This window comes from Mustela nigripes, chromosome X (assembly GCF_022355385.1).
Source record: "Mustela nigripes isolate SB6536 chromosome X, MUSNIG.SB6536, whole genome shotgun sequence".
NCBI lineage: Eukaryota > Metazoa > Chordata > Mammalia > Carnivora > Mustelidae > Mustela > Mustela nigripes.
In genome coordinates, this window is record NC_081575.1 from 109,542,864 (window position 1) to 109,556,088 (window position 13,225).

Below are 13,225 nucleotides of genomic sequence, written 5' to 3' on the forward strand. Positions count from 1 at the left end.
ATTCCCGGTTTAAGATTCCATTTCTGGGAGAGCTGAAATTGTAATTAAGTCAAGTCTCAGTTTCATGACCCGGGGCTTGCCATAAGTGACTCAATTCTAGGTCTGTTGTCTGGTTTTTAATACCTTACGAAGCAGCCAATAACCATTTTCTAAAGCCCTACAGCTCTGATTTCCCATTAAGTTCACTTGGCTCTCCGGCGGCACTCACCCAGTGGTCTTATTTTTGCTTTGTGAGGCAAAAAAATAATAAGCTGATTCCTCTCTGCGAATGAGCCCTTTCGATAATCTACAAGTAGTATAGAACACTGTGAAAAATGCCCTGTTTTTCCATGTATTTTCATATAAGTAACCCCATGAAAGAGAAGCCTGTGAAGTTACCACAAGGCAGTTTATTGCTAACACCAGGTAAGGAAACCAGCTTAAAGTGATGACGTGGTTTACCCAATTCACATAGTTTGAGAGCAGCCCTGCTGGGCTTTCTGATTTCTCATGCGTGTCCTTTCCACTGAATTAGAGCCGCCATCCCTCCGTGTCTTCTTTCTCAGGCTAAATATTCCTTCAGCTGTTCTCTACACAGCAGTACCGCAGACCCTTTACCACCCTTGTCAACCACCTGTCATTATATCTCTGTCAAGAATAACAGAACATCTTTCCAGAGAGATGAATCGCTTCTTCCTAGAAAAATCAAGCACCGCTTCTGACATTGGGCATGGATTCAGTCTTTGTGGAATATCAAACGGCCACATTCTCGGTCCTGGACAAGTTCCACGACCCCAGGATTTTCTTTTTAGGAAAGTGTTTCACTTAGGAAGTCATCGTATATTAGTGTCTCTGTAAGGTACAAATACAAAAGAATTCAATGAAATATTATGTTACACTGTACCAGGTGCCCCAACTTATGAGGAAGAATTGTTTTTTTATTTCCCAGACACTTGAGATTGGATGTCAGGCTGGTCTTTATGCCCAGAGTGTGAGCTGTCTGCATGGAGTCGGCTGAGGGGTGATGGGATGGGGGTGAAAGGGATTCCTTCCCAACCCAATGCCATTTTAAACTGGGAAGAGCCTTCTCATTGTGCTGCTGCTTTGTGGAAGCACCAGTAAGCCCTTGAAAGAGCCAGTATGGCGGCAGTCAGCACCCCCAGATCAACCGGGTCTGCTCCCCAGTCCGTCAGTGGGTTCCAGATAATCAGTGAAGGATTTGGGGTTCATAATGGAAGATTTGCCAGGAGTGGCTGATAACCCTACTCTGTTGTTTACATTTCCGAGTCTTTTACTTTGCTGGCCATCTGAGCCTCAAAATTACATTCCAGGTGTGTGTAAGTTAAGGGTAACTCGAGCTACTGTAGCCGACCAAAAACAACAACAACAAAAAACCTCAGAAGAAGATAATTTCTCACACACAGTCCAGTTAGCAGGACCAGAGAGGTCTGTGGTCTCGAGGTTAGTCAGGATCCAAGGTATTGGAAACTCTCCCTCAGGACAGGGCTTCCAAAGTTGCCATGAATTTGAGAGAAGAAAGAGTGGAGGATCTCCTATAGGAAGTTTCTGTGGGACAAGCATAGAGGTAGAGCAGAGCACTTTTGTCAATATCTCATTGGCCATAACCTGGTAACGTGGCCACATACACCGAGCTGCAAAGCAGGCTGGGAGAGGTCCAGCCGCGTGCCAAGGAGAAGGAGAAGCAGGGTTTGCCGAACAGCTCACCAGTCTGCTACCTGAAGAAAATAGAACGTGATCTCCAGTCTTTCTTTTCAACACCTTGGTTACTAGAACTCCGTGTGACTGATGTTTTCCCATCCCCCAGGGGTACCAGCTGTGGTCGTGACCATCGTCTTGGCTATATCCCCAAGTAACTATGGCCTCGGATCCTATGGGAAATTCCCCAATGGCTCACCTGATGACTTGTGAGTACAAAGCCCCTGAGGGAATGTTAAGTGAACTGGAAAACAGAATTCTCCAAGAAAGTGGAGTATGTAATCGGCGTATCGACTCCAACTCTCATCCTAATAAAATCCAGTCTTCTCAGTTATGTGTGTAATGAGATAAGCTAGTCAGAAATGCCACGCTCCTACTTAAGTATAAAAAAAACGAATTGGAAGTATTTTGAAAATACTTTTCTAAGCCTCTGATAAAAAGGAAATACTAGCTACCAGTAAAGACTCATGGATAGAGTTGCTAAGATTTAAAGGGGATAAAATCCTGAATGTTTCCAAAGAATAAGTTTTAAATACTTCTAATCACCAAGCGTCCTAAAATAAACTCCTCGTGTTTTGTTTTGTTTTTTTCCTTTGAGCTTTAAGTGGTGGTTGGAGGGCAGGCGGTTTTATCTTTTTTTTTTCTCTTATACTTTTAGGAGATGTCTCAGTAAAACGATAAAGATTCATTGTATCATTTTGAACCATATTTCAGCACTGTAATATGTTCCCCATTGTTTTTCCCCCCAAATTCCAGTTGCTGGATCAACAGCAATGCTGTATTCTATATTACAGTTGTGGGATATTTCTGTGTGATATTTTTGCTGAACGTCAGCATGTTCATCGTGGTCCTGGTTCAGCTCTGTCGAATTAAAAAGAAGAAACAACTGGGAGCCCAGCGGAAAACCAGTATTCAAGACCTCAGGAGCGTTGCCGGCCTTACGTTTTTACTGGGCATTACTTGGGGTTTTGCCTTCTTCGCCTGGGGACCAGTTAACGTCACTTTCATGTATCTCTTCGCCATCTTTAACACCTTACAAGGTGAGCTCTACAGCGCCAGCCGGGCATGAATGATCCCAGTCGAGCTGACAATGTCTAAGAGTTAGAGTATCTTTGAAGTGGCTCATTTCGGAGCTTAAGACTTGTTGAAAACAGATTCATCTCCGGAAAAGGGGGCTTGGAGATCCTTGGAAGAAACGGGTACTTTTTTCCTCCTCCTCCATAACCACAAATGTCCCAGCGACTTCTGGCTGCGCCTGCCTTCTAGATCTGTTTGATGTGAAGACAATGAGAAACCTGAAGTCAAAAGATAGAGCCAAGTGGCCACAGCCAGGCCCAGTGACTCTTATTAACTGTATAAAAGATTTGTCAGCACTAATTAATTTTCAATGGAGGTATTTGGGCATTAAATGCTAAGCAGGCTAATAGGTTTACATAACAATAACGATAATTCATGTCCCTTGGTTTCCTTTTTTTTTTCTTTTAAAGATTTTTATTTATTTATTTGACAGAGAGAGATCACAAGTAGGCAGAGAGGCAGGCAGAGAGAGAAGGAGAAGCAAAATCCCTGCTGAGCAGAGAGCCCAATGCGGGGCTCGATCCCAGGACCCTGAGATCATGACCTGAGCCGAAGGCAGCGGCTCAACCCACTGAGCCACCCCGGCGCCCTCCCTTGGTTTCCTTTTATTCCAAATCTGCTGGGATGCCTTTCCATTCATCCTGGTCTCCCTGTTTCATCTTTTCCTTCCTGTTGTTCTTAGCTCCTAGCTCCCACAGGGTCCTCCCCGCCCACCCAGCAGTTCTTTCTGGCAGTAGATGGTTTTGCCGGTTTTCAAAGAAATCCCAAGCTGAGATTGAATTCAAATGCCTCATTTGGAGGAAGCCATTTAATATACTTGTTGGTTACATGGTTTGTTAGATTTTTTTAAAAAAAGATTTTGTGTATTTAGAGATTTATTTATTATTTGAGAGAGAGAGAGAGAGAGAGAGAGAGAGAGGAGGGGCTGAGGATCAAGATCAAGATCCCAGGCGCCCCTGTTAATTTTAACTCACAATGTATCAGTTCCTGAACTAGTATATCCAGGTGTTATACATAGTATTAAACAATAGTATATCCAGGTGTTCTACTACATAGTATTAAACAGGAAAGTTTTATGTGCCATAATGGCGTGCTAAAAGAAAAAAAGAAATATGCCCAAATCACACTAATCACAAACACAAAAGCAAGGTACCTATCCTCATATTTGTTGCGGAAACCGATCCTGCTTCTCGCTCTTCATTTCCCCCAGAATGTCTTCTCATTTGAATAGGAATAAATGAAAGGAATGCGTCCCTTCATTTACAAAAGGGAATTGAAGCCTAATTCACTGGGCTTTGGGGTTTAGGAAAGCTGAGTGTAGGTTCTGAGTTGGGACTTAGGTAGGCCCATCTGGATCGCTCTCATACCTGCCATTTTTCCTCTTCTGCAGCCAACGGGCTGCCCAAGGGTGGCCGATAAAGAGGGGTGAGCGGTAGTCAAGATGGCAGGTTCCAGGATGGGCACGTGTAGTGTACTGGAAGGAAACCTGACCCTTAAAAGGAAGATTTTACAAGATCGATTGGGGTTTCAGGAGATGGAGAGTTCAGAAGTCGCCCCTTCATTCGGTAAATATTTATGGGCAAAAGCCTTGAGCCGTGGTAGTAGCTTGGGGCCCTGTGTTGCAGGACCAGGAAGAAGGTGGGTTAGGAGGAGGCAGAACCCGAGTCCTTCTTCACGTCTGTAGTGTTGCTCTCTTTGTGGCCAGGACACCAGTGGGAAATTTCCTTGAACAGATTAGAGGGAGCCTGGAAGGCAGACAAGGGCATCACTGTGGGGCACCGGGCTTGGGAGGACGAGGGAAGGGCCCAGGCAAAGGACTCTGCTGAGGGCCGGAGAAGAGGAACTGGGGCTTTGAGAGCCAGGAGGATGTGGCACTTGACAGGGCATGAAGACGGAACATAAATATGGAAGCGTGAGAAGGAGGAGCCTAGGTCTGAGCTGGCATCCTGAGGGGAGTGGAGGACTTGTACTTGGAAAGATCGAGAATGCCAAGGATAGGATATGAGAGGAGAGACCGTTGAATTTCGGAAACAGGGAGTTACCATTCCTCTCATAAGTTTTTATCTTACAAAGAGAGTCTCTTCAGGGTGCCTTCCAATAGCAGACTTTCTAAACGCTTTGAACTTTTTTTTTTTTTTTTCCAATTTGCAAAATTTCACTTTGCCTATGGCTGCCAAAGATTTTATCTTTGTGCAAAGGAAGCTCAGGTCTCAGTCTGGGATTACATTACAGGTTGGTTTGTTTATTTCTCCTCCATAGGATTTTTCATATTCATCTTTTACTGCGTAGCAAAAGAGAACGTCAGAAAGCAATGGAGGCGGTATCTTTGTTGTGGAAAGTTACGGCTGGCTGAAAATTCTGGTAAAGATTGACCTTTTTCTCCCTTAAATCTTGAGGAAAAGACAGAAGTTAAGATCTAAAGCAATCCATGCCAGAGGGCTGTCGGATCAGGAAATCAATGAACGGATTCCAATTGTGAACATTAGGGGAAAAAGCTGTGGTGAATTAAAAAGTAATTGCTTATAATCTGGGAATTTTGTGAACAGTAGGATTAACGGGCTCATTGGTTCTTAAATGAAACGAGAGGTCAATTTTTCCTTTTGAGCTCAGGTTTTCCGTTTCTCCGAAGTCATTTGTCTTATTTCCCTTTAGAACTTGGTAAGCATTGGCTCAACCTGGGCGGGGGGGGGGGGGGGTGAAACAGGTGATGAGGACTCTGGAGAGCATGTGTCCGGGATGAGCTCTCAGCACGTGTGGAAGGGCTAAGTCACTATGGCGTACCCCTGAAACTAATAGTGCACTATATGTCAACGAACTGGACTTAAAAGCATTAAAAGAATTCTATAATTCTTTAATAGAGCATATTAGTTTCTTATTTGAAAAGACCAAAAAAAAAAACCACCTTTGGCTCAAATGTTTTTTTCTACAGGTCCTGGTTGTCTGGTGCTTAATTTGTTAGTGGGCCAGACGTCGTGTAGGAGTTTTAGCATACCTTGGTTATTTTGAAGTTATTTTCAGGCGTGCCCTGTGTTGCAGAGCAAATGGCTCCTTTTCAAGAAGATAAGAAAACTGAAGTACTGTTTGAAAATATAAATTCCTTTTACATGAATGCCACCTTTACCGTACAGCAGAGGCCTGCTGGCAGTAGATTTGCCCTCAGAAAATGGCAATACATATAGTCTGGTCCTGTTAAGTCATATAAGAGCCACCCATCGCCACAACACAGTTCTTGTGTTCCTTTTTTAAAGATTTTATTTATTCCTTTGAGAGAGAGAGTCAGAGCACACATGCAGGGCAAGCTGTACAGGGAGAGGGAGAAGCAGACTCCCCACTGAGCAGGGAGCCTGATGCAGGACTCCATCCCAGAACCCCGGGATCATGACCCAAGCTGAAGGCAGATGCTTAACCCCCTGAGCCAGGCAGGCAGGAGCCCCATCTTGTGTTCTTCTTCTTTTTTTTAAAGATTTTATTTATTTATTTGATAGACAGAGATCACAAGTAGGCAGAGAGGCAGGCAGAGAGAGATGGGGAAGCAGGCTCCCCGCTGAGCAGAGAGCCTGATGCCGGGGCTGGATCCCAGGATCCTAGGATCATGATCTGAGCCGAAGGCAGAGGCTTTAACCCACTGAGCGGCTTTAACCCACTGAGCCACCAGGCACCCCTAATCTTGTGTTCTTCTTAAGACCATCCTCAGCTCTGGGGCAGTGCCTAATTCAGCGGCTATCTATAGACACAATCAAATCAGCGTGGCCTGAATGTAGGCTACTTTTAACTAGATGGTCCTTTAGAGGACAAAAAGGTAAATAGTCTGACATGCACACACATTTGATCACACAATTAGTGAAGTGTGTGACTCCTTTGTAAGAAGAGGCAGTGAGATGGGTTGCAAGAACGAGTTCCACTGTGATCTGTCTCTTGCATTTGAGCTTCAACATTCCGCCCTATTTCTCTGAAATGCTTATTCTGCTGTAGACTGGAGTAAAACTGCTACTAATGGTTTAAAGAAGCAGACTGTAAACCAAGGAGTGTCCAGCTCTTCAAATTCCTTACAGTCAAACAGTAACTCCACGCACTCCACCACGCTGCTGGTGAATACCGATTGCTCGGGCCTTGCGAGCGGGAACGGTACGTATCCCTCAACGTAGTACTTCTCAAACCAGTGTTTGTTTTATTAAAGTAGTTTTCTCCTTTCGAGGCATTTTTGCTAAGCAGAGAGAAAAAGTACCTATGACGAGTGGATCGAAATGCGGCTCCCTTACGGAACAGAAAGTTTACTAACTCAGATGTATTCAGTTGAGAGCAAATACCGGAAAAGCAGTTTTTTTTTAAGGTTTAGTTTTTCATGATGGGACTTCATGATGACCTAAAATGTTTCACGTTGCAAACCCTAATTTAAGGGCTGCCCAGAAACCTCAGTGCTGTGCTCCTGCTGTATAAGCTGTACAGAACATAGTTAAGACCATATTGATTTTTTTAAAAAAGATTTTATTTATTTGACAGAGAGATATCATAAGTAGGCAGAGAGGCAGGCAGAGAGAGAGAAGGGGGGGAAGCAGGCTCCCCGCTGAGCAGAGAGCCTGATATGGGACTCGATCCCAGGACCCTGAGATCATGACCCGAGACGAAGGCAGCAGCTTAACCCACTGAGCCACCCAGGTGCCCGAGACCATATTGATTTTTTTTTTAAAGATTATTTATTTATTTATTTGACAGAGAGAGAGAGATCACAAGTAGGCAGAGAGGCAGGCAGAGAGAGAGAGAGGAGGAAGCAGGCTTCCTGCTGAGCAGAGAGCCCGACACGGGACTCGATCCCAGGACCCTGAGATCACCTAGGCGCCCCCATATTGATTTTTATAGTACATCTGGAATCATACATATTTTCAATACTTTTAAACCTTCCTATTTTTTGCTTGTTGTGTTTGTCCATTCTTTTCCACAGCATGGCTGCCTGGTGGCAGTGCCCAGATCCCTATTAATGTATCAAACACTGCCAGGATGAATTGAGGCCAGTTCCAGGAACCATGTGTGTCGCCAGTATATGAATAGGTTTTTGCTGCAACGCCTCCTTATACTAATTCTGACATTTCTAGCTGAAACTTCCATTATATTTTCTTTCTTTCATACACTGGGGCTGTCCATTACTCATAAAGGCTTATGTACTTCATTCGTCTTTGGCTTCTTAATACATCTTTAGCATTTTCATAAAAACATCTATTTCTGCTCATATACTGTCGCCTTCCCTGGAGAATTTGCCTTTATTCATTGTGTTAGGATATTAATTATTCAATCAATTTAATTTAATATAATTATTTTAATTATATTCTAATCTCCTAAAGATGGGAGGCCCTGCTGGTTTATAGAGAATTTTAAAAGTTCAATAGGATCCCTCTAAGTCGAGGTTTCTCAACCTTGGCACAGATGACATTTGGAGCTAGGTAACTGTTTGGTTTTGGGAGGGGGGGGGGGAAGCCTGTCCCATGCGGTTGGGGGTTGGGGGGATGTTTAGCAACATCCCTGGTTTCCACCCACCAGATACCAGGCATACCTGCCCCCTCACCTCCAGCTGTGACAACCAAAAATGTCTTCAGACATTGCGAAATGTCCCCTGAGGGGTAAAATCACCCACCTCCCCTTCACTGAGAACCATTATTGTAGAAGATGGAAAACACCTACCATTTGGCCTTAGCTCCTTACTGCAGTTGTCAGGGTAAGAGCTCTGAGTTCTAGGACAAATGGCTCCATGGGGAATGACTAAGTAAAGAGAGCAGAGGCAGTAGTGATTAAGACTGGCTGGGAAGTTAGCATGAAAAAGCAAGTTCAAAGCCGAGAACTCAGAGGTGTGAGGTAAGCCATCCTGAATCCTCGCAATTACAACATGTTGGAAAGCCTGTTGGCTTGGACAGAAGTGTTTGGTGCTCTTAAAGCCAGAGTTTTCCATATTCTAGAAACAACTCACCGATGAAGCCTCACTTGCCTAGCCTGTGTTGCCATATTTCGGGCAGTCAGATTTGATAGAAGCAATACATTTTTGTGCAGCTGTTTGACACGGCTGATTTGACACAGCTGTTTTTGGTGGCCGACAGTGAGGGTGGGGGTAGATTTTTCGCCACCGGAACGGCCGAGTTTTTAATACCATGTAGCAAGCTCATCAAATGGGCATCCCTGACTCCTCGGGCTGCACACCAGGATCTGCGGTGGATGAGGGATACGATGGGCCACTCCAAAAAAGAAGGTGGAAGCTTAATGGTTTATTTCACCAGGTCAGATCGTCCCTGCAGGAATATGTCCTCAAACCAAAATGCCTAAAGCAGGACAGCTGGCCTCAGATGGTCACACGCCCTATTTGGGCTGTGTTGACCATATCCATCACCTAGTTTGTGCGAATGTCACCTATCTGATTTTTTTTTTTTAAAGATTTTATTTATTTATTTGACAGACAGAGATCACAAGCAGGCAGACAGGCAGGCAGAGAGAGGGAGAGGAGGAAGCAGGCTCCCTGCAGAGCAGAGAGCCCGATGCGGGACTCGATCCCAGGACCCTGAGATCATGACCTGAGCCGAAGGCAGCGGCTCAACCCACTGAGCCACCCAGGCGCCCCGTCACCTATCTGATTTTGCGTGAGCGGCTATCTCATTCTGCACGGCGGGGTGGGGAGGCGTCCACAAGCTCACATTTTGAAAGAAACGTGTTGACTCCATCAGTTCTGAGCCACACAAAACCTTGTACAAAACACTTGATTCCTGAAACCTTAGTTTCATTGTCTGTGGAATGGGGATAATAAAAGCACCCAGTGCGCAATGTCATGAGATAATACTTACATGGTTCTCAACACTGTTAGTCATGATTGTGATGATTATAGCATGAACTAAAAAATGGACTTATTCAGCTTTCTGTTTTTAAGATTTATTTACTTATTTTAGAGAGAGGGAGATCGTACAAGTGGAAGGGACAGAGCCAGAGGGAGAAAGAATCTCAAGCAGATTGCACTGAGCATAGAGTCTGACACGGGACTCGATCTCAGAACCCTGAGATCACAGCCTGAGCCGAAACCATGAGTCAGTCACTCAACTGACTACACAACCCAGGCGTCCCGGTATTTGGTTTTCTACGTTGTCTTCTAGTAGGATAATGTTCAGGAGGATAGTGCCAAGTAGCCGGAGGGTCTTAGCAGCTATGGTTTCGTGCTTCCTGCACACACAGAGTTAAGAGCCTGCTTGCAATGTGGGAGGCCCAGGTCAAAACTACAATGTCTCCAGGATGTCCAGCTGCACCCTGGCGTGGACTCTGAGGTTGTAATAAATTGGTCATTTCCTCGTGGGAATCAGGCCTGACCTGATTTAGTCAGAGGGGCTGATTTAGTCTACCAGAGCTAGTTTTGTCTTGCCCATGACTATTTTTGCTCTCAGTCTCTGGTACAAAGTTTTATTTTATAGAAATATATTTTTTTAAGATTTTATTTATTTATTTGAGAGAGAGAGAGAGAGAGAGAGAGAGTGAGAGCATGAGCGAGGAGAAGGTGAGAGGGAGAAGCAGACTCCCCGTGGAGCTGGGAGCCCTAGGCAGGACTTGATCCTGGGACCCCGGGATCATGACCTGAGCTGAAGGCAGTTGCTTAACCAGCTGAGCCACCCAGGCACCCTATTTTATAGGAATCTTAAGGAACCAAGAACTTCATAAGGGGACATATGGGATCTCTGTTAACCTTAATCTTTTGGGGGAGACCAGAATATTACATTAGGTCATGCTGTTCACAAGCTACTACTTCTTATGATTAACCAGAGTTAGGAAATTGGCCTTTTCCAATCAAATATATTATTTTCCTTCATATCTGACCATTTCATTAAAAAAAAATTGCCATAGAGAACAGGTTTCTAACACATTCTCTAGTTTCTATACAACATAATATTATATATTTAAAAAAGAAAACACGTACTACATGTGCCTACTTCAGAGCAAAGGGATTTAACTGTGTTTATTTTTTAATTGCTTTTTGTGGATACTTTGTGACACTAGATTTGTTTTTCCTTCTATAGGGAATGCTTCAATGGAGAAGAATGGTGTTTCTTTCAGTGTTCAGAATGGAGATGTGTGCCTTCATGATTTCACTGGAAAACAGCACATGTTTACTGAGAAAGAAGATGTGTGCAACGGTAAAAGCCGTATCGCTCTCAGAAGGACTTCAAAGCGGGGAAGTTTACACTTTATTGAGCAAATGTGATTCCTTTTTCCAAAAACAAAGCATGATGCTTGACAGTGTGAAAATGTCCAATTTTACCTTTTACACAATGTGAGATGTGTGAAAATCAACTAATTTTATACTCAGCAACCTCTGGAGGAACATATGCTAATTGAGGGCAATGGTTATTGGAAGAGGAAACCCAAGACATTATCCATGGTTTTTAGACATTTGCCATCTGGTTTTTAACCTTCATTTTAAAAGAAGGTTGGGTTTAAACAATACAGTAAGAATAAGACTCGTTTAAAATCAAAGTAGTTCATTTCTAGCCGTATTCTAAAGAGGCCGAGTCATCTATGATAAGGTCCGATAAAGCAACTGTTGACTTCAGCCTGTTGGTGAGTTCAGTTGTGCATGCCTTTGTTGTAAATAAGCTAAATTCTAGTGACCCCCATGTCAAATATCTTCTACATTTCTTGTATTTATTTTCTACTGTGTAAATTAATTTCTTTGTAGAATCGTGGTTGTGTTATTGTGTCTAATGTGATAATTCAGAAAATCCTTGCTGGTTCAGTGAATTCTAAAGCTCCTTTTGGAGATTATATGGGATGTGAAATACGGAAGCTTCACTGAAATCAAGAAATAATGGTGCCAGCCCAACTGGAAAAAATGACAGTGCCACAATTAGCTCATTAGTGCCTTTGAGCAAGTTGGAAAAATGTGCCCCCACTCCCCGGGCAGACACAGCCCGGAGTGCTCATGGTTTGGCAGACAAAGTGGGGGGGCATATTTTAGCCCCACGTATCCTCTTGGGTGCACCCTTGTGTAGGGCACCAAGTGTACAACAAACGTGGCAGCCAATCCCAGTGCCCATCTCCTGACCTCATTCCTAGTCAGCAGATTATGGAACCTGCACCAAGATGTTTCACCTAGTACCTTGGCCACAGAGAGGGATGGAACCGTGATCTAGACCATCTGTCAGGAAAATTGTGAATGTGGAGGAGATCCGTACACCGCCACTTCTCACATCCCCAGAGCCTTTCAGACAAGGGGAGGAGAGTAGGATTGATTCCCTTTTAAAGGAGAGGTAGATGAAGAAAAAAAAAATCCTATTGCTGTTCTTTAAAAGGCAACTGCATAGTACTTTAGTTGTCATGACTGGTACATTCTGGGCCAGCCAGACTTACGATTGTTTTTTAAAAGGTGTCAAGTCTTGAAGAATGTATAGTGACAAGGGGGAGCAGCTGTTGGGAGCGTGAACTATCCTGCAATGCTATTGTTTCCATATGTATCAAACCCTGATTGCTCTTAGTTACAGAGGGTTTATCGTGCTTCCTGGCTATAGCGGCCTGAGCTACACCTCAGGAGTGTCCTGATGAGGAACCTTGCAAAACCCTGTAGTTAGGTCTTTCACTACAGTTCCCTCGCATATATTTCAAGGGAAGGTCGTAGCCCCAGGTAACCATTGTAATAATGTAATACACCTCTGTGAGTGCTGATTTGCCTTTGCAATATTTCTTCTCTGATTTATTTAATTGTCTTGTATTTATGTCAGAATCGACAAAAATGTTAAGATCGCCAAAATAAATTTGTAGTTCAGTCCTTCGAGTTTGAAAGCTTTCACTGAGAGAAGGCGATCGTGATCTCCTTCCCCGGCGGCGTGGCGTGTGAGTGGCCTGACACGGAGGAACGCAACGGGAACATCTTCTGGCAAACAGCAGACACACAGTGACTGTGAGGCTAGAGCAAGGTTCCTCCCCATGAGATCAGTTCCTGAGGTCTCTTTTTCATTTTTCCCGTACAGTCTTTCAAGCCTCCCTTTTTAACACATGTTGCCATCGGCCTTCGCAGCCCCGGATTTGGATCCCTTTCCTCCATGTCTCCGCATCCTCAGCATTGAGCAGTAGGATTTCGAGAAGGGGAAGACAGGATTTGGGGCTTCTGGGGGACCTGATGAGTGTCGGGGAGCCACAGCTGGGGGAAGCTGGCCTTGATTCCGTAAGAGGTCTTTGAGCAGTCGCTCCTGTGATGCTCCACTGCCTCAAAGATGTTGAAGATTAAATTGTTGAGGAAGGCGGTGAGATACCTGAGATTTGGGTGTGAGATCTCAGAGACAGAATCTCCAGGAGAGGATGTAATCTGAGTGTACACCAGAGGATGCCCAGTGGCCGGTGTTCTTTAGATTCTGTCCGTGCCCCCTCATTTTCCCTCTTATGTTTTGTGTTTGAGCTGTGGTCCTTAAGCCAAATTCTCTTGTCTTTTTTTTTTTTTTTTCTC

At 44.2% G+C, this 13,225-nt stretch overlaps 1 protein-coding gene across 5 annotated transcripts in view; it reads left to right on the top strand.

Annotated features, from left to right (window-relative positions):
- The window catches only part of ADGRG2 (adhesion G protein-coupled receptor G2), a 139,071-nt gene extending 126,515 nt beyond the window's left edge, over positions 1 to 12,556 (top strand). For 4 of the 5 annotated variants that reach the window (XM_059386122.1, XM_059386125.1, XM_059386124.1 and 1 more), the window contains 5 exons: positions 1,805 to 1,904; positions 2,452 to 2,735; positions 5,032 to 5,133; positions 6,745 to 6,897; positions 10,806 to 12,556. In XM_059386122.1, the coding sequence (XP_059242105.1) occupies positions 1,805 to 1,904; positions 2,452 to 2,735; positions 5,032 to 5,133; positions 6,745 to 6,897; positions 10,806 to 10,990 (824 nt within the window). In that variant the 3' untranslated portion in view covers positions 10,991 to 12,556. Of the gene's footprint in view, positions 1 to 1,804; positions 1,905 to 2,451; positions 2,736 to 4,162; positions 4,225 to 5,031; positions 5,134 to 6,744; positions 6,898 to 10,805 lie in introns of those variants that run through there. The other variant, XM_059386126.1, reaches the window with a different exon arrangement.
- Positions 12,557 to 13,225: the final 669 nt, after the last annotated feature.